Source organism: Oncorhynchus clarkii, chromosome 16 (assembly GCF_045791955.1).
Source record: "Oncorhynchus clarkii lewisi isolate Uvic-CL-2024 chromosome 16, UVic_Ocla_1.0, whole genome shotgun sequence".
NCBI classification, from domain to species: Eukaryota; Metazoa; Chordata; class Actinopteri; order Salmoniformes; family Salmonidae; genus Oncorhynchus; species Oncorhynchus clarkii.
The window spans coordinates 62,890,206-62,917,033 of record NC_092162.1 but is presented as its reverse complement, the minus strand read 5'-3'; the positions used below and the strand labels follow the sequence as shown (position 1 = coordinate 62,917,033).

Genomic DNA, 26,828 nt, shown 5'->3' with positions numbered 1-26,828 from the left:
AGGGTGAAGAGGGGGGCTATAGAGAGAAGGGAGAAGGCAATAAAGACATGAAGAGAAAGAGGGGATAGACGGAGGCATAGACAGACAGATTCTCTTCTGGGGTTCAGTCAGTCCCAGTCTGACTCGGTGTGTGTGTGTGTGTGTGTGTGTGTGTGTGTGTGTGTGTGTGTGTGTGTGTGTGTGTGTGTGTGTGTGTGTGTGTGTGTGTGTGTGTGTGTGTGTGTGTGTGTGTGTGTGTGTCTAGTGTGTTTTAGCGTTGAGGTAAGGGTTCACTCCTAGTTCTAGATCAGTCACTCCTGGGGAGGAGAGGAACACATCTGATTTATTCCAGTCCCTAACACAGTTTTAGGGTTGCTAGGTTACGGCCAGGGAGCGCAGAGGTGGCAGAGAGAGAGAGAGAGAGAGGAAGGACTTGAGAATTCACTGTTCTCATTCCGGAACCCCTCCCTGAGTCACATTATCCATCTCTCCTCTGCCTGTTTCTCTCTCTCACTCTGTCTCTCTCTCCTCTGCCTGGCACTCAAGCTGGCAGAGACTACTGCGGTGCTAAGCAAGAGCCGAGGACTCGACTGCCAACCACCAGCTACCAGCCCACACACATACACACACACACACACACACACACACACACAATCACATTGCCAACGGACACACACCTACTTAACATCAGGGACAGCCAAGACCCAGGGCCCAGAACCACTGGCATGCAGACTCCAGACTGACTATCAGTCACCAGCAGACTACAGTTGCCAGACAGACAGACAGACAGACAAGCAGGCAGACAGACAGACAGACAGACAGACAGACAGACAGACAGACAGACAGACAGACAGACAGACAGACAGACAGGCAGACAGACAGGCAGGCAGACAGACAGACCACCAACAGGCCAATAAGAGCCAGACCAAGAGAAAGCACACAGAGACAGACAAGCACCAAGAAGCCAGACTAGACCCAAGTGCCTGAGCCAGGCATCAGAACCAGACACACCATCCACAGGACAATAATAGTCAGACCAGTCAGAACAGAGCTGGAGGCTCACCAGACCGGCTAGACCAGACAAGCAGAGTTCAGCTACCCAGCTCTACAGACACCAGCTCTCAGCTGCCTGTATCAGACACCAGATACTCTCTCTGGGATCAGGAACCAGATCTGTGTAACTAAACATACATAGAGGAAGACAGGCTTTCCACTGTCCAATACTGCATGTTCTATCTCTCCTTCTCTAACATACACATGGGCAATTATGGATGTTACATTAACATGGATGTTACATTAACATGGATGTTACATTAACATGGATGTTACATTCTCACTGAATGTGTGTGTCTATAGTACACCCAGGGGGGAGTGTATACCCAAGAAGTGTGTGTCTATAGTACACCCTGGGGGGAGTGTATACCTAAGAAGTGTGTGTCTATAGTACACCCTGGGGGGAGTGTATACCCAAGAAGGAGGACTTCCACATATTAGCATGCTGGATAAATAAAGCAAAAAAGAAAACAGTTTTGGGTGTTACATTTCTTCAACTAGGGCGGCAGGGTAGCCTAGTGGTTAGAGCGTTGGACTAGTAACCGGAAGGTTGCGAGTTCAAACCCCCGAGCTGACAAGGTACAAATCTGTCGTTCTGCCCCTGAACAGGCAGTTAACCCACTGTTCCCAGGCCGTCATTGAAAATAAGAATTTGTTCTTAACTGACTTGCCTGGTTAAATAAAGGTAAAAAAAAAAAAATCAAAAAAAAAAAAAAATAAACTACCTAACACAGTTTTGGGTTGCTAGGTTACGGCCAGGGAGCTGCAGAGAGAGAGGGAGAGAGGACTTGAGTTCAGTGTTCTCATTCCGGAACCCCTCCCTGAGTCACACTATCCATCTCTCCTCAAAATCCATCACATCCTACAACCAGTATGGATGTTACGAATATCCTGACGCTGACTAAGGATACTGACAATGAAAAGAGAAAAGCCCATTATAGACCTGATAAAACCTTGATGAACGTTAGCTTCACAGAGAATGTTTGAAGATGATCCGGTGCATGTTTTACAACAGAAAATCCTAAAAAACTTGATGATGTACATTGTATGTCCCAATCACCCCCCATATCTTAACAAGACTGAAGAACTAGCAAACAAAACTCAGCAATTGGTTATGTATTGCTTCTTTAGGATCTCCTCTTCATAACTAACTGGAGGACAGCTGTGAGTGGAGAAACCACTTCTGTCAGCTCTTTCAAAAAGTCATGAACTGTGACTGACTGAAAATATTGTTTTTTGACTTGGCCTCTTACTCTGAAATGGGCGAAAGTCATGCAGTTTTCTTACTTAAATGACAAATAAAGCCTGAACTCCAACATATAGACAACATATAGACAATATATAGACAACATATAGACAATATATAGACAACATATAGACAATATATAGACAACATATAGACAATATATAGACAATATATAGACAACATATAGACAACATATAGACAATATATAGACAACATATAGACAACATATAGACAACATATAGACAATATATAGACAACATATAGACAATATATAGACAACATATAGACAATATATAGACAATGTATAGACAACATATAGACAATATATATACAGTGCCTTGCGAAAGTATTCGGCCCCCTTGAACTTTGCGACCTTTTGCCACATTTCAGGCTTCAAACATAAAGATATAAAACTGTATTTTTTTGTGAAGAATCAACAACAAGTGGGACACAATCATGAAGTGGAACGACATTTATTGGATATTTCAAAAAATTTTAACAAATCAAAAACTGAAAAATTGGGCGTGCAAAATTATTCAGCCCCTTTACTTTCAGTGCAGCAAACTCTCTCCAGAAGTTCAGTGAGGATCTCTGAATGATCCAATGTTGACCTAAATGACTAATGATGATAAATACAATCCACCTGTGTGTAATCAAGTCTCCGTATAAATGCACCTGCACTGTGATAGTCTGAGGTCCGTTAAAAGCGCAGAGAGCATCATGAAGAACAAGGAACACACCAGGCAGGTCCGAGATACTGTTGTGAAGAAGTTTAAAGCCGGATTTGGATACAAAAAGATTTCCCAAGCTATAAACATCCCAAGGAGCACTGTGCAAGCGATAATATTGAAATGGAAGGAGTATCAGACCACTGCAAATCTACCAAGACCTGGCCGTCCCTCTAAACTTTCAGCTCATACAAGGAGAAGACTGATCAGAGATGCAGCCAAGAGGCCCATGATCACTCTGGATGAACTGTAGAGATCTACAGCTGAGGTGGGAGACTCTGTCCATAGGACAACAATCAGTCGTATATTGCACAAATCTGGCCTTTATGGAAGAGTGGCAAGAAGAAAGCCATTTCTTAAAGATATCCATAAAAAGTGTTGTTTAAAGTTTGCCACAAGCCACCTGGGAGACACACCAAACATGTGGAAGAAGGTGCTCTGGTCAGATGAAACCAAAATTGAACTTTTTGGCAACAATGCAAAACGTTATGTTTGGCGTAAAAGCAACACAGCTCATCACCCTGAACACACCATCCCCACTGTCAAACATGGTGGTGGCAGCATCATGGTTTGGGCCTGCTTTTCTTCAGCAGGGACAGGGAAGATGGTTAAAATTGATGGGAAGATGGATGGAGCCAAATACAGGACCATTCTGGAAGAAAACCTGATGGAGTCTGCAAAAGACCTGAGACTGGGACGGAGATTTGTCTTCCAACAAGACAATGATCCAAAACATAAAGCAAAATCTACAATGGAATGGTTCAAAAATAAACATATCCAGGTGTTAGAATGGCCAAGTCAAAGTCCAGACCTGAATCCAATCGAGAATCTGTGGAAAGAACTGAAAACTGCTGTTCACAAATGCTCTCCATCCAACCTCACTGAGCTCGAGCTGTTTTGCAAGGAGGAATGGGAAAAAAATTCAGTCTCTCGATGTGCAAAACTGATAGAGACATACCCCAAGCGACTTACAGCTGTAATCGCAGCAAAAGGTGGCGCTACAAAGTATTAACTTAAGGGGGCTGAATAATTTTGCACGCCCAATTTTTCAGTTTTTGATTTGTTAAAAAAGTTTGAAATATCCAATAAATGTCGTTCCACTTCATGATTGTGTCCCACTTGTTGTTGATTCTTCACAAAAAAATACAGTTTTATATCTTTATGTTTGAAGCCTGAAATGTGGCAAAAGGTCGCAAAGTTCAAGGGGGCCGAATACTTTCGCAAGGCACTGTACAACATATAGACAATATATAGACAATATATAGACAACATATAGACAATATATAGACAACATATAGACAACATATAGACAACATATAGACAACATATAGACAACATATAGACAACATATAGACAACATATAGACAATATATAGACAACATATAGACAACATATAGACAATATATAGACAACATATAGACAACATATTGACAATATATAGACAACATATAGACAACATATAGACAGCATATAGACAATATATAGACAACATATAGACAATATATAGACAACATATAGACAACATATAGACAATATATAGACAATATATTGACAACATATAGACAATATATAGACAACATATAGACAACATATAGACAATATATAAACAACATATAGACAATATATAGACAATATATAGACAACATATAGACAATATATAGACAATATATAGACAACATATAGACAATATATAGACAAAGAATTATGAAGGTGGTTTAATTTGGGCATGCTCAGGTTGACTTTTCCACGGAATCGCCCACATGCAGCCATAAACAAATGTACACACACACACACACACACACACACACACACAGTAGCAGAGCAGAGCCATGTGTTTACATACAGTTGAAGTCAGAAGTTTACATACAGCTTAGCCAAATACATTTAAACTCAGTTTGTCACAGTTCCTGACATGTAATCATAGTAAAAATTACCTGTCTTAGGTCAGTTAGGATCACCACTTTATTTTAAGAATGTGAAATGTCAGAATAATAGTAGAGAGTGATTTATTTCAGCTTTTATTTCTTTCATCACATTCCCAGTGGGTCAGAAGTTTACATACACTCAATTAGTATTTGGTAGCATTGCCATTCAACTGTTTAACTTGGGTCAAACATTTCGTGTAGTCTTCCACAAGCTTCCCACAATCAGTTTGGTGTATTTTGGCCCATTCCTCCTGACAGAGCTGGTGTAACTGAGTCAGGTTTGTAGGCTTCCTTGCTCGCACACGCTTTTTCACTTCTGCCCACAAATTTTTTATAGGATTGAGGTCAGGGCTTTGTGATGGCCACTCCAATACCTTGACTTTGTTGTCCTTAAGCCATTTTGCCACAACTTTGGAAGTATGCTTGGGGTCATTGTCCATTTGGAAGACCCATTTGCGACCAAGCTTTAACTTCCTGACTGATGTCGTTTCAATATATCTACATATTGTTCCATCCTCATGATGCCATCTATTTTATGAAGTGCACCAGTTCCTCCTGTGGCAAAGCACCCCCACAACATGATGCTGCCACCCCCATGCCTCACGGTTGGGATGGTGTTCTTCGGCTTGCAAGCCTCCTCCTTTTTCCTCCAAACACAATGATGGTCATTATGGCCAAACAGTTCTATTTTTCTTTCATCGGACCAGAGGACATTTCTCCAAAAAGTACGATATTTGTCCCCATTTGCAGTTGCAAACCGTAGTCTGGCTATTTTATGTTGGTTTTGGAGCAGTGGCTTCTTCCTTGCTGAGCGGCCTTTCAGGTTAAGTCAATATAGGACTCGTCTTACTGTGGATATTGATACTTTTGTACCTGTTTCCTTCAGCATCTTCACAAGGTCCTTTGCTGTTGTTCTGTGATTGATTGGCACTTTTCAGACCAAAGTAGGTTCATCTCTAGGAGACAGAACATGTCTCCTTCCTGAGAGGTATGACGTCTGCGTGATCCCATAGTGTTTATACTTGTGTACTATTGTTTGTACAGATGAACGTGGTACATTCAGGTGTTTGGAAATGGCTCCCAAGGATGAACCAGACTTGTGGAGGTCTACAATTTGTTTTCTGAGGTCTTGGCTGGTTTCTTTTGATTTTCTCATGATGTCAAGCAAAGAGGCACTGAGTTTGGTATGACATCCACAGGTACACCTCCAAGCTTCTAAAACCATGACATCATTTTCTGTAATTTTCCAAGCTGTTTAAAGGCACAGTCAACTTAGTGTATGTAAACTTCTGACCCACTGGAATTGTGATACAGTCAATTATAAGTTAAATAATCTGTCTGTAAACAATTGCTGTAAAAAATGACTTGTGTCATGCACAAAGGAGATGTCCTAACCAACTTGCCAAAACTATAGTTTGTTAACAAGAAATTTGTGGAGTGGTTGAAAAACGAGTTTAATGACTCAAACCTAAGTGTATGTAAACTTCCGACTTCAACTGTACATATGGCTTAGTGGCAAAGGGGAAATGGGCACTCAGTGCCACTCAGAGTCCTGCTTGGAGCAGCAGTCTGACTGAGGATGCATGAGTAATGAGTAAACAAGTCTGCCCCACTACAGAATCCATTTTCCTGGCCTTTCCTTCCAAATAATAACACACATACATATACACACAGCAACACTCACACACATGCATGCTGAGATACACACACATACACACTGAGATACACAAGCACAGAGATGTACACACACTGACATACACACACACACACACACACATACACACACACACACACACAATAGTGATAACATGCAAGGCAGCCCACTCTCTTTATTAGGTCTCTGGGCTTCTCATCTGTTTCTTTCCTCTCCTCCTTCTTAATATACACATCTTCCCAGGGAAAGAAGATAGCAGGAGGAAAAAATAGGATAGAGGGAGGAAAATAGGATAGAGGAAGGAAAATAGGAAAGAGAGAGGAAAATAGGAAAGAGAGAGGAAAATAGGATAGAGAAAGGAAAATAGGAAAGAGAGAGGAAAATAGGATAGAGGGAGGAAAATAGGATAGAGGGGGGAAAATAGGATAGAGGGAGGAAAATAAGATAGAGGGAGGAAAATAGGATAGAGGGAGGAAAATAGGATAGAGGGAGGAAAATAGGAAAGAGAGAGGAAAATAGGATAGAGGGAGGAAAATAGGATAGAGGGGGGAAAATAGGATAGAGGGAGGAAAATAGGATAGAGGGAGGAAAATAGGATAGAGGGAGGAAAATAGGATAGAGGGAGGAAAATAGGAAAGAGAGAGGAAAATAGGAAAGAGGGAGGAAAATAGGAAAGAGAGAGGAAAATAGGAAAGAGGGAGGAAAATAGGATAGAGGGAGGAAAGAGGAGAGAGGGAGGAAAGAGGAGAAAGAGAGGAAAGATGAGAGAGAAAGGGGAGGAGAGAGAGAAAGGGGAGGAGAGAGGGAGGAAAGAGGAGAGAGGGAGGAAAGAGGAGAGAGGGAGGAAAGAGGAGAAAGAGAGGAAAGATGAGAGAGAAAGGGGAGGAGAGAGGGAGGAAAATAGGATAGAGGGAGGAAAGAGGAGAGGGGGAGGAAAGAGGAGAAAGAGAGGAAAGATGAGAGAGAAAGGGGAGGAGAGAGAGAAAGGGGAGGAGAGAGGGAGGAAAGAGGAGAGAGGGAGGAAAGAGGAGAGAGGGAGGAAAGAGGAGAAAGAGAGGAAAGATGAGAGAGAAAGGGGAGGAGAGAGGGAGGAAAATAGGATAGAGGGAGGAAAGAGGAGAGGGGGAGGAAAGAGGAGAAAGAGAGGAAAGATGAGAGAGAAAGGGGAGGAGAGAGGGAGGAAAATAGGATAGAGGGAGGAAAGAGGAGAGGGGGAGGAAAGAGGAGAAAGAGAGGAAAGATGAGAGAGAAAGGGGAGGAGAGAGGGAGGAAAATAGGATAGAGGGAGGAAAGAGGAGAGGGGGAGGAAAGAGGAGAAAGAGAGGAAAGATGAGAGAGAAAGGGGAGGAGAGAGGGAGGAAAATAGGATAGAGGGAGGAAAGAGGAGAGGGGGAGGAAAGAGGAGAAAGAGAGGAAAGATGAGAGAGAAAGGGGAGGAGAGAGGGAGGAAAATAGGATAGAGGGAGGAAAGAGGAGAGGGGGAGGAAAGAGGAGAAAGAGAGGAAAGATGAGAGAGAAAGGGGAGGAGAGAGGGAGGAAAAGAGTACAAAAATACAAAAACAGACATGTATGGAATAGAGGAAAGAAAGTGAGCAGAGGAGAGATACATGATGTGTATTGAGAGAGAGAGAGGGGGGGGGTCAAAGAGAGTACACAGAAAGAAACACCACATTAATTCCTTCTATATCCCTTAAAATGGACCACAGCTGGGCCACAGTGGAAGACCCTGTGAACCCATTAGAAGACTAAGGCTCTATGGACACTGTCTTCTTCATTAAACTTATAAGCCATAGGTTATTGTAGCCTACCTACTGTTTCATAACTGGTTTATAAGTAGCATGGACAAAACAGTCTATGTCATTGTTTTTCTTCTGAATGAGAAATCGAAAAGATGTCACTCTCTGTTTCAACATGGGTGAGATAGGAATAGAATTCATGCCACCAATCAATCGAGTTCATGCAGTCGACTCGGGACAAACATGGCGAAAAACGCATAAATATTTGCATGATTGGAATGTGATGAACTCCCCTCAGTCGTGAGAAACAGAAATTGAATAGATGATGTCATTAGAAAGGCAGAATCTCTGTGACCAGAATCAACACTACACAGTGGACTGGACTGTGAAAGCAGGTTGAATATCGGCTACCCACTCTCAACACCTGGCTGCATCAACAAAAACAACCTCGCTTTGTCCCTGTAATCACTTTAACTTATTGATGGAAACTAGTGCACAGGTAATTCTGCTTGAATCATGAGCCAACAGTTTTCATGCAACATTAAAAAAAATTGCGCATCTTCTCTGACAAAAAAAAAAAAAAAGGCCTGGGAAGCTCATAACCTCAGATATGTTATGCGGCTCACTTCTTCACCGGCTATAACGCCGTTATTAACCTCGATGACAACGATCGCTGCGTATTATTTCTAACCCGGACATCCATTGACAGCCACATCAATAATGCATCGGTCAATGATACTCCCACCACGGACGGTTTACCGGATCGTGAAGAAAAAATATAGACATTCACATCAGGATTATTTTATAGTATTACTAAATTACCATGATCTTAATTATGTTTTTGTTTTATATGTATTCTGGAATGCATGCAAGGTGCAACAAACAACACTGTCCCATTCGCGGACTGCCCATGTAGAGACTTCAGGCATCTATCTCTATGGCAGAGATCCAGCCAAGACTAGATTTCATCACAATTAGCTATAGTAGGCTAGTGAACTGGCTCTCAGGGATAACGCAATGGTCGAAATATTGAGTTAAAGCGCGATTCTCGGAACCCCGGCCTTTCCCTTTCACTCCGTCCCTCTCCTCGTGTTTTCCTGGAACAGAGCATCCGGAAGGGTAGAGTATGACAGGGCATACAAAAGTTAGAGAGAACAGTAAGTAGTCGAGATATGTGGAAGGTATGCACAAAATGAAATTTGATTTGGACCATTGGTTGATCTTTCCTGTGCTGTTTTTGGCTTAACCTACATGTGTAGCCTATAGAACACTGTTGGTGTAGATAGGTGAATAGCCCGCATAGCATGACCTGCTTTGTTGACTAGGTTATGGCTAGTGATGGTAGGCTGTCTGAGGCTGCTGGTTAGGCTGACTTTCCTAGTAGCCCTACAGAATCAACACCTTGCGCGTCTAAGCAGGCAAATCAGATAAATTAATATCATCCTGCTGCTAAACGCCACTGTAAAACTGCAATCTCAATAGGATCATAGCCCACGATTCGCACTAACCCGTCATGGTTAGCGTGAGTTGAACTTCAACTAACGGGTGACAACATTTAACAAAACTCAGCCACAAAATAATAACGTCAGTCACAGACATGGAAAAGCAACATTGTAACAATACGAACCTGAAAAGATCCGAATACGCGAGACTCAGTCCTGTAGATAGGGCAATCCAAACGATTGTATGCTATCCACTGCGACAAGTTTGTGCAGCTACCGCGGTAGCTTACGTGGTGGCAAGTGAAGGAGGTGGCTATGGAATACCTATAGGCCTATTTAATCACTAATTATTATTTAGACTATGTAAGAATATGTTCTACGGCTCTATTCGACCAGTGATTTTAAAATGGCTACACTATGGGTTTGTCTATTTGGCGCTGACGATAACACGGTCCCATTCCATTATCAGCCATATCGCCAGGATCCCAAGTGGAAGTGGTGGCGTGATCCCGGAAAACACCGCAAAGGGTGTGTGTGTGGGCGGGGGTGTGTGTGTGTGTGTGGGGGGGGGGGTGCAATTTGTGAAAAGACAGAATAAAGTTCGAAGAGCAAGACACAAGGGAAATTACCTTATTATTTTAGGCAAGTTTCATCCGAATGTGCACCCCTTATATCTTCCTGGTATTATTTTTCTTATGCATAATTGATTATCTGCAATTTATGGTAATTTAATCATAGATTAATATTCAAATCACTTGCTTATTCATAATTATCCAGACAAAAGGGAATGCCTTAAGTGCCACAGGCTTGTGGTCCTTATTTCTGCCTTTTGTATAGTCCTATAATGATAGCTAGCATATGTCTAATAAGCATAATAGCTGCCTATAGAAAAATGAAGGGCGAGACGATAGATTAGAAGATATCTAGGCCACCACTTGTCCTGAATAATTATGGGGGATGTATAGATAATGGGCATCTGAGTAAAGCGAGTGATACAGTGTATGTGTGGGCTATAGCCACTTTGATTTTGATTGGAGCGGAGGTGTAGTTCTGGACGGTTAGTCGGCATTGCGCTCAAAATTACGCACAGCGCGAGTAAAATGGAACACGTTTTGAGGCCTGTTCAGACTAAGGGTGTTTTCACACTTGGTCCCTTTCAGATCATTTTTGTGAACTCAGTGCAGTTCGACAATTGTTTTGTGCAGTGTGAACACTCCAAAGGAACTCAGGCCCTTCAAAAGAGCCTGAGTTCGGTTAGCTTGAATTCCGAGTTCCCGTTCCCTTCTTTTAGGGCAATGTGAACACAAAGTGCCCCAAAGTTGTTCACTTGTCATTATTCCCGAACGACGCACTAGACTACTGCAACACCGTTTCCCTTGCCATAAACCCTCACTTACAGTTGAAGTCGGAAGTTAACAAACACTTAGGTTGGAGTCATTAAAACTCGTTTTTCAACCACTCCACAAATGTATTGTTAACAAACTATAGTTTTGGCAAGTTGGTTAGGACATCTACTTTGTGCATGACACAAATAATTTTTACAACAATTGTTTACAAACAGATTATTTCACTTATAATTGACTGTATCACAATTCCAGTGGGTCAGAAGTTTACATACACTAAGTTGACTGTGCCTTTAAACAGCTTGGAAAATTACAGAAAATTATGTCATGGTTTTATAATCTTCTGCTTGCTAATTGACATCATTTGAGTCAAACTCAGTGCCTCTTTGCTTGACATCATGGGAAAATCAAAAGAAATCAGCCAAGACCTAAAAAAAAACTGTAGACCTCCACAAGCCTGGTTCATCGTTGGGACAATTTCCAAACGCCTGAAGGTACCACATTCATCTGTACAAGCAATAGTATGCAAGTATAAACACCATGGGACCACACAGTCGTCATACCACTCAGGAAGGAGACGCGTTCTGTCTCCTAGATATTAACATACTTTGGTGCAAAAAGTGCAAATCAATCCCAGAACAACAGCAAAGGACCTTGTGAAGATGCTGGAGGAAACAGGTACAAAAGTATCTAAATCCACATTAAAATGAGACCTCTATTGACATAACCTGAAAGGCCGCTCAGCAAGGAAGAAGCCACTGCTCCAAAACCGCCATAAAAAAGCTAGACTAGTTTTCAGCTGCACATGGGGACAAAGGTTGTACTTTTTGGAGAAATGTCCTCTGGTCTTATGGAACAAAAATAGAACTGTTTGGCCATAATGACCATTGTTGTGGGGGGAGGCTTGCAAGCCGAAGAACACCATCCCAACCGTGAAGCAAGGGGGTGGCAGCATCATGTTGTGGGGATGCTTTTCCGAAGGAGGAACTGGTGCACTTCATAAAATAGATGGCATCATGAGGATGGAACAATATGTGGATATATTGAAACAACATCAGTCAGGAAGTCAAAGCTTGGTTGCAAATGGGTCTTCCAAATGGACAATGACCCCAAACATACTTCCAAAGTTGTGTCAAACCTCTGACCCACTGGGAATGTGATGAAAGAAATAAAAGCTGAAATGAATCACTCTACTATTATTCTGACATTTCACATTCTGAAATAAAGTGGTGATCCTAACTGACCTAAGACAGGGAATTGTTTACTAGGATTACATGTCAGGAACTGTGACAAACTGAGTTTAAATGTATTTGGTTAAGGTGTATGTCAACTTTTGACCTCAACTGTAAGTGTCGAACAAAAAACAAAAAAGATCATGATGTGCATGTTGGCGTGAAAAATCATGTGTGCTGTTTTTGGATATTGATTAGAAATTGTCATGGTTCCACAGAAATGTCAAAATGTGTGGAGTTTCTAGTTCAGATGATTTGATTTTAATTTGTGATCATAAACTGTTTATTGATTGTGGGGTTTGAATAGTGTGAGAGGACAACCTATTTGGTGAGAATCACAACATAGGGTACAAAATCTATTCTAGCTCCCAAAGGGCCAGTAGCCTACCTTAGGTGTACAATTTTCAACTACAGCATTATTTATTCTGAAGTTATTCTTCTGCTATTTATTCTGTTTGCAATCAAATGTACATGTTAATAGTATACTATATATACTAAAGTATGTGGACACCCCTTCAAATTAGTGGATTTGGCTATTTCAGCCACAACCATTGCTGACATGTGTATAAAATCGAGCACACAGCCATGCAATCTCCATAGACAAACATTGACAGTAGAATGGCCAGACTAAAGAGCTCAGTGACTTTCAACATAGCACTGTGATAGGATGCCACCTTTTCAAGAAATACTTTTGTCAAATGTCTACCCTGGTCAACTGTTAGTGCTGTTATTGTGGAGTGGAAACATATAGGAGCAACAACGGCTCAGCCGTGAATTGGTAGACCACACAAGCTCACAGAATGGGACCCCAGAGTTCACTTTAAAGAGGACTGAGATTGGTTCTTTTAAAGAGTGCTATATGTGAAAACACCCTAAGATCGGTGAGTTCAAATTTGGACCCGTTAGTTACATAGTGGTCCTAAGTTGGAACTCGTGGTATCAATATGCACCTGCTATTTACACCTCTTCATTGCTGGACATGTCCTTTAATATCAATGTCAGAATCATTTGTGACCTAGACTCTTTTAAATACCGTTGAAAGCTGGTATTGCATCTCAACAGAGTGACTAATGGCACACAGAGAGAGAGATGTACACATGTTTTTCCATGCCAATAAAACCCCTTTGAATTTAAGTGAATTGAATTGAGAGAGCAATTAGGCAGCCCATATGAGAAGATAAGCAGATGGAGACTGCACGGAGGGATTATGCTCCGATAACAGCCATAGATAAAGCTGTATTTGCAGCATTACTCCAAACAAAAATAAGTAAACCCAGACCACCCCAATGCCAAGAGTAGCCTACAGTCAGTCCCACGTTGCATTTCAGTATCGCCATTCCCTTTATTCTAGTGCTATCGTCTGGTAACAGAGGCTCACTGCTTCGGAATTTGGAATGTTTTGTTCTGGTCGTCCGCTAGAGGGCGATAGTGTTTTGATAGGTTCCGAAAACAGAGCTAGCAGTCTACTCTTCTCCCTGCTCTCGTTTATGTAGTTGATGTTGTCAGGGGTACAGTCAACAGTAAACCCATCTACATGAAATATGGATTATCCCATTGCAAGTTCAGTCCTTTCGGATATTTAACACGGTCATAGATAGTGTTGCCTTTTATTGTATCCAAAGGAAAACAACCTGTCGTCGTGTCTGAAGAAGGCAGGCTCACTCGCTTAGCTAACCTACTGTACTTGCATGCTAGCTAAGCTAACGTTATATGGGTGAAATGAATGTTAGTAGCTAGCTACATAGTTAGCCATCTTTGCATGTATGATGCTGTTGTCAGCTATCGTTAGCTAACGCTAGCACACAGTGGCAGAACAGCCAGCATATGTACATCTCCGCGAATATCCTGCCAGACATTTAGCTAGTCATGGATTATAGCAATCGACATATCCATTCAGAAATGGATGATGAATCTCAGGAAAGCATGGATGCGTGTGGCGACTCATCACCGTATGTGCCCCCACACCTCCCTCCAATGCCCGGCCGAGAGCGGCTTCAGATTCAGAAGAGCAGTGTCTGCTCCCGGGCTTACTTCGTGGTGGTCATGGTCTTCTTCCACGTTTACATCATAAACATCATTGGGCTGTTGTTCTACGTACACTACAATAACAGTCCGGCGGATATTGTCAGCGCCGACGGGGACACGTCGGCCTCTAGCAGCGGGGTTGACAGCCGCCTGTCCCCGTCAGACCCACCTCAGCAAGACCCTGACCTGGATGTCCGTCAGAGCTTCAGTCTACCACGCATCGAGGGGATACGGGTGAGGAGATAACGACACGCCCTAATATGATTACTATCATAAAACGAGCGGTGTGCATCCAGTTGTAGTGGCCACCGGAAGACAAAAATAATATGTCAGCCAAGTTCGATCGCAGTTTTCAAACTTTGCGAACTGGCAAGAACCAGGAGGAGTCGTGGCCAACATATATAACTAGATCATCTTTGCTAGAATAACTCCTCCAACAGGCATGGATGGTTTGGTGGGAGGTGTCGACGGTGGAAAGTAAACATCTGCATTTTCACTCATTCTAACAAAATTGCACTTTTAATGTTTTGACGGTCCACTAGTTCTGATAACTATTACTAAGTAGTAGTGGTGGCACGTCAAAATAGATGAGTGCAATGTCCTTAAATGAGGGAAAGGCTCAACGGCAGATAGTTAGTTGTGGTTGTTGGCCACACGGCATAGCTTGTACAATATTCCATATGCATTGGTTTATTTATCTAGCTAACGTTAGGTTACCTTTGCTTCTACTACAGTTGGAAACTCAAATCAGTCTATTAGCAAGCTAGCTAGCTTTGTTAGATAGTTAGTAGACTTATTCATCTTTTAATGTGCAATACATTAGACTACAAACATAGTTGCTTGTAGCAAATCTCTTGTTTTCAAGAGTTAACAAACCAACCTCGCATTAAAGTTTGTTATGGCAAACCATCTATGAATGACCAAGTCTTGTCAAAGTCCATTTGTAAATGGTGGTGAAGGGAGAAGCTGGGCTATATTTCTGAAAGAAACTGCTGTGCTTGGTAGTAGCAGCACGTTGCATCTCACATAGTGGCCTCTGCTGTCCCGGAGTCTTATCCGCCCGAACTCAAGAGGGTTTGTGACGAGGCCCACACAGTATACTGCCAGAGGGTTTGCGACGAGGCCCACGCGGTATAATGCCAGAGGGTTTGCGACGAGGCCCACACGGTATACTGCCAGAGGGTTTGTGACGAGGCCCACACGGTATACTGCCAGAGGGTTTGTGACGAGGCCCACACGGTATACTGCCAGAGGGTTTGTGACGAGGCCCACACGGTATACTGCCAGAGGGTTTGCGACGTGGCCCACACGGTATACTGCCAGAGGGCTTGCGACGAGGCCCACACGGTATACTGCCAGAGGGTTTGCGACGAGGCCCACACGGTATACTGCCAGAGGGTTTGCGACGAGGCCCACACGGTATACTGCCAGAGGGTTTGCGACGAGGCCCACGCGGTATACTGCCAGAGGGTTTGCGACGAGGCCCACGCGGTATACTGCCAGAGGGCTTGCGACGAGGCCCACACGGTATACTGCCAGAGGGTTTGCGACGAGGCCCACACGGTATACTGCCAGAGGGCTTGCGACGAGGCCCACACGGTATACTGCCAGAGGGTTTGCGACGAGGCCCACACGGTATACAGCCAGAGGGTTTGCGACGAGGCCCACACGGTATACTGCCAGAGGGCTTGCGACGAGGCCCACACGGTATACTGCCAGAGGGCTTGCGACTAGGCCCACACGGTATACTGCCAGAGGGTTTGCGACGAGGCCCACACGGTATACTGCCAGAGGGTTTGTGACGAGGCCCACACGGTATACTGCCAGAGGGTTTGCGACGAGGCCCACACGGTATACTGCCAGAGGGTTTGTGACGAGGCCCACACGGTATACTGCCAGAGGGTTTGCGACGAGGCCCACGCGGTATACTGCCAGAGGGTTTGCGACGAGGCCCACGCGGTATACTGCCAGAGGGTTTGCGACGAGGCCCACGCGGTATACTGCCAGAGGGTTTGCGACGAGGCCCACGCGGTATACTGCCAGAGGGTTTGCGATGAGGCCCACGCGGTATACTGCCAGAGGGTTTGCGAAGACCACACCATCCTAACAAACACTTAATTTTGATCATGCCCAAGGCTTTACCATATTCATGTAATGTTTCCTCAGGTGGGTCATGTCCAGAGGGTGTCACTCAAGCCTGACAGTATCCAGGAAATGAAGACTCTTAGCCTCAAGCCTCTGCTCTTTGGTAAGAATAGCACATTTTACCCTTTAGGGCAGGCTTTGTCCTCACACATACAGTTTAGGATATATATCTGTTATTCAAATAATTTGAGAATAATATGATTGATGACACTGTTAGACAACCACCATCTTTCAAGACCCATGAAAACTGACAACCCAAACTGCATCAATAACATCATGAATTAATACACTTTGAAAACACTAATTTAATTCCAGTCAACCTCTTACAAATATAGATCAGTGATATTTACTTATAATTTATAGATATGTACATTTGCAGGAAACACAGAAGGTATTGTCCTTTGCGGCGTCCTCTCCTGAGCTCAGGATGGTGCATTTGCAGGAAACACAGAAGGTATTGTCCTTTGCGGCGTCCTCTCCTGAGCTCAGGATGGTGCTCTCTGAAACATCCAGCTATCCAAGGATGTGATTGAAATCCAGGAAGTCTATCATAGAAATGTACCCTCCCCCAAACAACCTCCACTCTCTCTGCTGATGTCATATGGTGTTTTAATCACATCCCTGACTCTGTACACCTAGGCCTATAGCTCTGCTCAGATCTATTTCAGACCTGAAGTTTATCTCCTAGCCAGAGCCCCTGCTAGCCTCTACATCGGTGCTGTTTCCACTTGCGGGCTGCAGCCATCAGGTTCCTGGCGTGTTTGTTCCAGGCAAAGGCCTTGTTGACCACCAGCCATTCCCCCTGCACCGTGCCCGTCACCAGGAACGTCCCGCCTTGGGGCTGACGCCGCGTCATGTTCCGTACACAGCTGGCATCTCTCTCCAGCCACAGCTGCAGGCGTGAGCGGATCTGTCCTCCCAGGAGAGGCCCGTGCTTCAGAACCTGCAGACGAGAGGCCAGGGAGAACTGGGCCAAACTCACCTGACTGGATTTTAGCTGCGTGAGACGCAATTTCACCACTGGGGACACAGAGGGCAGCAGAGAGACGGAGAATTGCATTAAGATGGGTAGGTAGGGTACATCTCAATGTTTGATCTGGATATTTTCAATAGGGAGGACAGAGAAACATTGGAATACATCATCTGAACCAATCTCTGTAAAATAGTCATATAATAAAGGAACAGAGTGTAGGTCTGCTTACCAAAGTCACTCCTACAGAAAGTTTCCAGCACGTCCTTGGCAGACGAGGCCTCCTCCAGTTCACAGTCTCGACAGCTAGCCTGGGGCACTGTTGAAACAATCATCACAGAAACGTCCAGTCAGAGTTCTTAGTCTGACATGGACAGTAGGCTGCCCTGGGGTGGCAGGGTAGCCTAGTGGTTAGAGCGTTGGACTAGTAACCGGAGGGTTGCAAGTTCAAATCCCTGAGCTGAAAGGGTACAAATGTGTCGTTCTGCCCCTGAACAGGCAGTTAACCCACTGTTCCTAGGCCGTCATTGAAAGTAAGAATTTGTTCTTAACTGACTTGCCTATTTAAATAAAAGTTTTTTATTTATTTTTTTAAACAGCATCTTATTTCATAGTGTGTGTCTCACCTCTACGCCCTCCTGTGCTGGTGTTGGTGACAGAGGAGATACACATGAGGTGGTTGGCAGGAAACTGGTCACAACGAAGGATATCTGGCCAGGGGTAACCATAGCAACCCATAATAGGCGCGCAGCTGTCCCGCACTGACTCACACAGACTCTGACACGGAGAGACGAACCTGCCCAGGAGAGAGGGGTTGACAAAATAGATGCAAGAACAAAGAGCCAGGAGGAGAAGAAAAGAGTCGGTTGTTAGTGAATGGATCTAAATCAATAAAGGATAAGTTGTGGAGGGAGAGAGAGATGATGCTACACCCTATGAGATAACGTTTAGAAACATTTGTTTCTCATTTTTAACCCTCTTTAAAAAATGTCACAACCTGTGGGGGACTGAGACCAGAAATCAGCCCTGGCATTTCTAACTCACCAGCCCATTTTTCCCCGTAGCCCTTTGCACTCGTACCGGGTTGAAAATTGCTGATTTGGGCACTGATAAACACCTACATTTAATTGTAGTGGCTGTACATGACATCAGGCTCCGCCTATTTTAACCTTTATTTAACCTGGCAAGTCAGAACAAATTCTTAACTTCAATGAAGGCCTAGGAACAGTTGGTTAATTTCCTTGTTCAGGCGCAGAACAACAGGTTTTTACCTTGGGGATTTGATCTTGAAACCTTTCAGTTACAAGTCCAACATTCTAACCACTAGACTTCCTGCCGCTTCACAGTACCGTGTGGGTTTTATACTGACAAACATTCTGAACTTAACAACCTCGTGTGACAAGACCCATCCCTCCTGGTAACTGGGAAAAGTTTTTATTTTCTGAATGAGGGAAATGCTCTACATTTAAGAGGACTATATGTGTTTTGAAAGATGATGTTGAGAATTATAAAAAATGACACTTTGATGTTTATTTAACTAGGCAGGCCAGTTAAGAACAAATTCTTATTGAATGATACCCTAGCCAAATCCAGATTACGCTGGGCCAATTGTGCACTGCCCTATGGGACTCCCAATCACAGCCGGATGTGATACAGCCTGGATTTGAACCAGGTACTGGTTCAAATGTGCACTTCACATTTCCATCTCATAAAGCTCATGTCATATCCAGTGTCAACGTTTATGATCACTATGTTTGATGTACAGTTACAAGATGACGTGTGGTCATACCCTGGGCTGTTCTGAACAGAATGAGCCTGGTAGTCTACTGTCAAGAAAATGTGTCGCTGCACAAACACCTGAATGCACTCATGCCTCCTTTCTATGTGCTCCAAATGTATCTATTTCCCTGAATTGCCTTGTGAAAGCTTAACACTGTAAGATCATATTTTATAACTTAGCTAGTCATGTGCTTGTTCTAGTTCCTCAACTGCATAACTAGGAGAGCCCAAAGTACCTTAGAGTTGAAGACTTGTCTTTGAGTCATAAAAGTGCATGGTGTGGCCACTTAGAGACAACAGTTAGTCCTCTCACACCTTGTCATGTTTCTGTCTTACCTCACCTACCTCACATTGTCCAGGAATATTCTTATCGTGTTACTGAATATATCCAGAGTGTTTTCAGATTTCGTTATGAACAAATGCAGCGAAAAGTAGAGTAAAAGTATAATGCACATATAATCAGTCTTGTGTCAGGTGAACTGTTGTGTTCTCAGCTTTAATCTAATACATTTCCCATCATCTCCAAACTGTTCCCTTTCAATTGCTACCATGGTTATGCTTTTCAGATTTCCTCTGTAAGAAACATTTCAATTTAGCCCTGTCTATATAGGTCAATTCCCACAACTGTAAAGGGTTAAGGGCCCCATTACTAGCCAGATAATGATAATTTTGCACCCAAAAAAAACAAGTTAGACTGGGTGAAAAATGGACCAGCCCATCTGGCATTTGCCCAAAATGCCAGATGGACAGTCAGCCACTGAGCACAACTCAAACAAGATGAGAGGCCTTTCATGGCCTGAAGGTTGTGTGAAACCAGGGCCTTTTCTGTGAGGCAAGCCCAGATTAGCATAGCTCCCGGCACCACTGCTTTGCCCCCCACTCTGGAGTAGTGATTCAGCCCAGAGGAACAGAGAGAGACATGAAGACAGACACATCTAGGTTTCCTCTCAATGTCTGCTTTGTTTTGAAGAGCTTTCAAAAAGATGTCATGCTCACTCAGTAGATAAGTGCTTTGTAATATAATCATGTTAAAGATCTGGAACCGCTCAGGCCAAAATAATGTAAATGTCACTGTATGCTAAATGACGTGAAAAGTTCTACCAGTTATCTAGTCTACACTACACCTTCTCTTTCTCCATCCTCACCAATTACTTGTCTATTTAGTGTACACACATCTCTACACTCTGTTCTCTACAAAGAAATACCTTTGTATTTTCCTACAACACTTTTTCTCATTTCTAAAGACAAGCTAGTAGTTCCAACCTCCCAGCGTCTCTCCCCTCCTTACCTGTCCAGACAGATGGGTGTGAACAGCGAGCAGAGGAAGATGCGGGCATCGGGGTGGCACTCCCGGGCGAGCAGGGGCAGCCAGCTGGCACTCTGCTGGACGACCTCGCCTGGCGACTCGTGCCCCAGCAGGTTGGGCATCCTCATGGTGGCGTAGCCGATGTTCTGGCAGAGGGCCATGCCCGCCGGGATGGGCACACAGCGGGAGGAGCTCCGGGGCTCCCACTGCCCTTCACTGCTGACGGACAGGATGGTAGCACCAGCTCTATCTTCAGCCACGGCCTCATCCGCAGTCTCCAACCCAGCCCTAACTCTAGAGCCAGCTCTAACCCTGGTCCTGGTAACTGTACCAGCCTCTGGTCCACTCCCAGCTCCAGGTCCTGCCTCCAGCCTGACACTCCAGCCAGGCCCAGCTGGAAGCAGGAGGAGCAGGAGCAGGAGGAGAGCAGGAGCACGAGGAGAGGTCCTCTTAGAGGTGGTGCAAGGATGAGGTGCAGGAACGGGCATCATCCCTGGAGGAGGAAAGGAAATCCACACAGGAGAGAGTGTCTGGGTGTTTGTGGGGATGGTCTGTATGACAGGGAGGGGATTGGTGTATTTATACTAGGCAGGCGGTGACACGTCACCTCTGTAGGCTTGTCTCTGCATTTGAATAGGAGAGTAGTGGGGGAAGGGATGGGAGTGGGCTAGCAGGGGGTTAGCGATGGGGGGAGGGCGTGGGGTACAAGGGAGTGGGACAGTGCTTGAGATGGGATTAGATATGAAACCCACTCACTTTCATTTGCTCCATTGTGTTTGGAGTGAGTGGATGAGTGAGTGTTCTGTAGTAATGACTGAGTTAAGGATATCAATGATTGTGTGTGAATGTACAGATAACTGCCAAAATAAAGGAAACACCAACATAAAGTGTCTTAATAGGGTGCTGGGACACCACCAGCCAGAACAGCTAGAATGCACCTTGACATAGACTCTAAGTGTCTGGAACTCTACTGGATATATGTGATACCGTTCTTCCACCAGAAATCCCATCATTTGGTGTTTTGTTGATGGTGGAAAACTCTGTCTCAGGCGCCGCTCCAGAATCTCCCATAAGTGTTCAATTAGGTTGAGATCTGGTGACTGAGAAGGCCATGGTATATGGTTTACATCGTTTTCATGCTCATCTAACCATTCAGTGACCACTTGTGCCTTGTGGATGGGGACATTGTCATCCTATGGGGGCGTAGCCAAAATAATGGCCTGCCCAGCATTTGGTCTGCTCAGATGCTAATTGATTAATTAACTCAGGAACCACACCTGTGTGGAAACACCTGCTTTCAATATACTTTGTATCCCTCATTTACTCAAGTGTTTCCATTATTTTGGCAGTTACCTGTATGCGTGTGTGTGTGTGTTCAGGAAGTTATGCTCTCTTGGTGTGTGTGTGTGTTGTCCTGACTTAGCCTGACTTGCCATTCCGCCCCCACAGCTTGAGATGAGGAAAAGAGTCCCCTCATGTCACGAACACCTCCTCTCCCCTCTCTTCGGTTGAATGATTCAGTTGTGCAACTGACTAGGTATCCCCTTTCCCTTCCTTTCTCTCTCTTTTCAAAGGCAAATGAACCCTTTCTCTTGCTCTCTTTCTGCACTCCTGTCCCCAAGAAGCCCTCCAGTCTGAACTCCCTCTCCAAAGGATCCCCTCCACTTCCCCTTATCTCCCGATCTGACCCCGAGCCTCCTCTCCATCCCATCTCCCATCCCTCTAACTAACGAGTGATTTTTACAGACGAATCAGGAATGCCTGATTTCATGACCTTTTTATGAGGATTACTTGGTACTATTTCTGACGTCTGTTGTGTGCTGATTACATCTAAGGGAATGTAATAAACCTATTATTTAGTGTGTGTGAGCGCCCCAGCGTGTGTGTGTGAACATGCATGTGGGAGAGAGAGGTGGTAGGGTTCTCCCACTGTGAGGCTGTGACCTGATTCCTGTCCAGACAAGCAGGTCACTTCCTCCACAGAGAGACAGGGACAGAAAGAGAGAGGCAGAACGGGGGAGGGAGAGAGGGGCCAGACCCAGTCCCCTTCATTCATATCACCCATCTAGCTTAATGATGCATGACTGGACAATAGGGATTAGCCATCAGCCCCTCCCTTTGTCCCCCCCCCACCTATCTCATCAGCCACAGTACAGTACAGGGTCTGCTGTGGGGAACAAGGTCTATACTGTACAAGCAGGCGTCCATCCGGAAGCCTTTCATTAGGAGAGGAAGGGATGGATAGAGGGGGTGATGGGAAGGCAGGGGTGCAGCTAAGGGGTTACCAGGGGGTCCTGGGCACTCTCATATCAGGAAGCCTTAGACTAACACACAGGTCCAGCCCACTGCTTTTAGGTCACCTCTGACGGTCCATGTGTAAATCATGGTTTTATATACACACAGGGTGAGTGTGTTGTGTGGTCTTCTTGCTCTCCCACACACTCTCTATGCATGTGAATGGGTCTGAATGAGAATGATGATACCAACCTCACACAGACATACCGGTACTCCTCCATACTAACTACTATATATGAGCGACCACCAGTCCGGCTCTCACCCAGGGGAACCACAATACAGCTTCTTTCTCAGTCACCCCCCTGTGTGAGACATTCAATGCATTGGCTCATTAGCACTGTCAATGGGTCGGGCCATACCACAAATAGCTCCCTGTGGGGGTGATGGGGGGCCAGGGAGTTCTCATTATCCCCATATCCACAATCACTAAAGAGTCCCTGTGTACACACACCTGCTCAAACACCACACAGAGAAAGCTATAGCAAACACAACCCAGACAGATGTTGTTTTAGAGAAGTTATTTTTTAACAAGTTATAAAATAATTACTGCTTTTTCAGTGCAGTATCCAATCTCTTTGCAGTGCAGAAGGCCTGGGTCGTTTTCTACTGTAACTCTGTAAAGATAAGAACTTGTTTGTCTTCTAAAATTTAAAGTACTGTATACTGGTAGCCCAAGTCTTAATCATCTCTACTCCTCAGCGATCATCATTCTGGTTTTCTGACATCAGCCAATCAGGAATACTAGGCTATTTGTTACATAAATGTAAACCAGTAACATAATCAGTCTTCCATCCATGTCATGATTGGTTCTACTAGATAGAACAGTCATGTGTGAGTCATCATCATCAGCAGGGCAACATAAGAGAAGTCTGTAGTCATTGATCATGCTGGTCTGATCTCCCAAGGCACTCAGGCCCTTTTGATAAGGAAATCCTTGATCATGGACCTGGGCTCACCTGAAGGCTGCTTGTTGTCTGTTGTTATGCTAACATGGACACCACCACTGACTCCAGTATCATTATGTTGAGTCTGGATGGGTGGCATTTGCACATACACTATCTAACTACATTTAGGCTGTCTGATGTCCTAGGCAAGCAAGTGAATGGCTACACAGATAGGACTGGTTTCAGTCCTAGGTAGCTAGTTTACCTAACCAAACCATCAGTCCTAGGTAGCTAGTTTAGCTAACCAAACCATCAGTCCTAGGTAGCTAGTTTAGCTAACCAAACCATCAGTCCTAGGTAGCTAGTTTAGCTAACCAAACCATCAGTCCTAGGTAGCTAGTTTAGCTAACCAAACCATCAGTCCTAGGTAGCTAGTTTAGCTAACCAAACCATCAGTCCTAGGTAGCTAGTTTACCTAACCAAACCATCAGTCCTAGGTAGCTAGTTTACCTAACCAAACCATCAGTCCTAGCTTGCCATTATTAAAATCAAATTCAACAATGCCAATAATGTTTTCAATTCGACTTCTTTCAAAAGCAGCTCAAACATAGAACATGTAAGAATGAACTATAGCCATTGAATTCTACCATGGCAATGTTGAATTGTTTCTGATTGGCTTGAAGGGCATTCTAGAGTCTAGAATGCCCTTCAAGCCAATCAGAAACGATTCAACATTGCCATGGTATAATTAAGCAATAAGGCCCGAGGGGGTGTGGTATATGGCCAATATACCACAGCTAAGGACTGTTCTTATGCACGATACAACACGGAGTGCTAGGACACAACCCTTAGCCGTGGTATATTGGCCATATATCACAAACCCCGAGGTGGCTTACTGCTATTATAAACTGTTTACCAACTTAAGTAGAGCAGTAAAAATAAATGTTTTGTCATACCCGTGATATACGGTCTGATATACCACGGCTGTCAGCCAATCAGCATTCAGGGCTCGAACCACCCAGTTTATAATGACTAATAATGGCCAATAGGTGCACGCCCTGTCTAAACATTAGTGTGGAAAACCTTGGTCACCCTGGCCCATACATTACACTTCTACCCAGAGCATGACGTTGTACAGGTAATCAATGACGTATGGGTCCCCCTCTCTCTGTTCCTGTTAGAGATTCCTGGCTTCCTGTCTGAGGAGGAGTGTGGTGTGGTGGTGCAGCTGGCCCAGCTGAAGGGTCTGATGGAGAGCCAGGCCACAGTGCCACCAGAAGACCAGGAGGAGGAACTGCAGCCACTGCTCTCCCTCAGCCCCGAGGAGACCTTCAGCCTGCTAGACCTGGACCAAGACGGACTACTGCAGAGACAGGAAGTGAGAGAGAGGGGGATGAGGGAGGGAGAGGTGGGTGGGTGAGAGGGAGGGATAGAGAGCAGCTGGCAGCTCATTAGTTTGTGGTTGTGTGTTTCTGTCCCAGATCTTGAGCCACTCTCGTTCACGGGACGGGACCTGGCTAAGCCCAGAGAACTTACGACAGATACTCACCGGCCAGGAGGCCAGCCCAGCAGGTACTTTGTAGTGTGTGTGTATCTCGCTCTCCGTAGCCAATGTGAGGTAAGACCTTTAAATAGGTTTACTTTCACAAGGCAGACTGAATACCAGGACGTGTATTCAGAACATGCACTGACCAGCTGGCAAGCGTCTTCACTGACATTTTCAACCTTTCCCTGACCCAGTCTGTAATACCAACTTGATTCAAGCAGACCATCATAGTCCTTGTGCCCAAGAAGAAGTGATGCAGTCAGTCTCTCCTCAACTCTTAGCCAAGAGAGACTGGCATACATAGTATTTATGTTAGCCCTCTGATTACAATGAAGAGCAAGACATGCCGCTCTGTTCCGGGCCAGCTGCAGTTTAACTAGGTCTTTTTTTAGCAGCACTTGACCACACGGCCTGACAATAATCAAGATCAGACTAAATTAGGGCCTGCAGGACTTGCTTTGTGGAGTGTGGTGTCAAAAAAGCAGAACATCTCATGACAGTTTACATTCTAAGGTAACACCAAGTAATTTAGTCTCCTCAACTTGTTCAACAGCCACACCATTCGCTACCAGATTCAGCTGAGGTCTAGAGCTTAGGGAATGATTTGTACCAAATACAATGCTCTCAGTTTTAGAGATGTTCAGGACCAGTTTATTATTGCCAACTCATTCCAAAACTGACTGCAACTCCTTGTTAAGGGTTTCAGTGACTTCATTAGCTGTGGTTGCTGACACGTATATGGTTGAATCATATTATTTTTATTGGCCAGTCCGAGATATGGCTTTGCAACTCTGCCTATAAGGCCAGCATCCCAGAGTTGCCTCTTCACTGTTGACGTTGAGACTGGTGTTTTGCGGGTGCTATTTAATGAAGCTGCCAGTTGAGAACTTGTGTTGGTGTCTGTTTCTCAAACTAGACACTAATGTACTTGTCCTCTTGCTCAGTTGTGCACCGGGGCCTCCCACTCTTTCTATTCTGGTTAGAGCCAGTTTGTGCTGTTCTGTGAAGGGATTAGTATACAGCGTTGTACCAGACCTTCAGTTTCTTGGCATTTTCTCACATGGAATAGCCTTAATTTATCAGAACAAGAATAGACTGATGAGGTTCATAAGAAAGTTCTTTGTTTCTGGCCATTTTGAGCCTGTAATCGAACCCACAAATGCTGATGCTACAGATACTCAACTAGTCTAAAGAAGGCCAGTTTGATTGCTTTTTCAATCAGAACAACAGTTTTCAGCTGTGCTAACATAATTGCAAAAGGGTTTTATAATGATCAATTAGCCTTTTAAAATTATAAACACAACGTGCCATTGGAACACAGGAGTGATGGTTGCTGGTAATGGGCCTCTACACCTATGTAGATATTCCATTAAAACTCTGCCGTTTCCAGCTACAATAGTAATTTACAACATTAACAATGTCTGCACTGTATTTCTGATCAATTTGATGTTATTTTAATGGACAAAAAAACAATTTCTTTCAAAAACAAGAGACATTTCTAAGTGTCCAGAAACGTTTGAATGGTAGTGTATGCAGTGGG

At 44.2% G+C, this 26,828-nt stretch overlaps 3 protein-coding genes across 9 annotated transcripts in view; 1 reads left to right on the top strand and 2 right to left on the bottom strand.

The window, feature by feature from the left end:
- The window catches only part of LOC139368888 (cyclin-dependent kinase 17-like), a 119,480-nt gene extending 109,217 nt beyond the window's left edge, over positions 1 to 10,263 (bottom strand). For 2 of the 7 annotated variants that reach the window (XM_071108356.1, XM_071108358.1), the window contains exon 1: positions 9,949 to 10,149. The gene's annotated coding sequence lies outside the window, so the exon portion shown is untranslated. Of the gene's footprint in view, positions 1 to 1,042; positions 1,060 to 9,948 lie in introns of those variants that run through there. The other 5 variants (XM_071108357.1, XM_071108360.1, XM_071108361.1 and 2 more) reach the window with 5 other exon arrangements.
- Positions 10,264 to 13,821: 3,558 nt separating this feature from the next.
- LOC139368886 (transmembrane prolyl 4-hydroxylase-like) overlaps positions 13,822 to 26,828 on the top strand; it is a 28,184-nt gene continuing 15,177 nt past the window's right edge. The window contains exons 1-4 of the mRNA XM_071108353.1: positions 13,822 to 14,597; positions 16,530 to 16,611; positions 24,924 to 25,120; positions 25,224 to 25,314. Of these exons, the coding sequence (XP_070964454.1) occupies positions 14,205 to 14,597; positions 16,530 to 16,611; positions 24,924 to 25,120; positions 25,224 to 25,314 (763 nt within the window). The 5' untranslated portion in view covers positions 13,822 to 14,204. The remainder of the gene's footprint in view (positions 14,598 to 16,529; positions 16,612 to 24,923; positions 25,121 to 25,223; positions 25,315 to 26,828) is intronic.
- On the bottom strand, positions 17,025 to 21,147 carry LOC139368887 (secreted frizzled-related protein 5). The gene is made up of 4 exons (XM_071108354.1): positions 20,546 to 21,147; positions 18,105 to 18,274; positions 17,711 to 17,797; positions 17,025 to 17,528 (listed from the first exon to the last, which is right to left on the bottom strand). The coding sequence occupies exons 1-4, from the start codon at positions 21,052 to 21,054 to the stop codon at positions 17,209 to 17,211; spliced, it is 1,086 nt and encodes a 361-aa protein (XP_070964455.1). The 5' UTR covers positions 21,055 to 21,147; the 3' UTR covers positions 17,025 to 17,208.

Coding starts and splice junctions, on each gene's coding strand:
- LOC139368887 (XM_071108354.1), bottom strand. CDS start 21,054: ATGATGCCCGTTCCTGCACCTCATCCTTGCACCACCTCTAAGAGGACC. Junction 17,798..18,104: donor CAGCACAGGAGGGCGTAGAG/GTGAGACACACA, acceptor TTGTTTCAACAG/TGCCCCAGGCTAGCTGTCGA. Junction 17,529..17,710: donor TTTCTGTAGGAGTGACTTTG/GTAAGCAGACCT, acceptor CTGTGTCCCCAG/TGGTGAAATTGCGTCTCACG.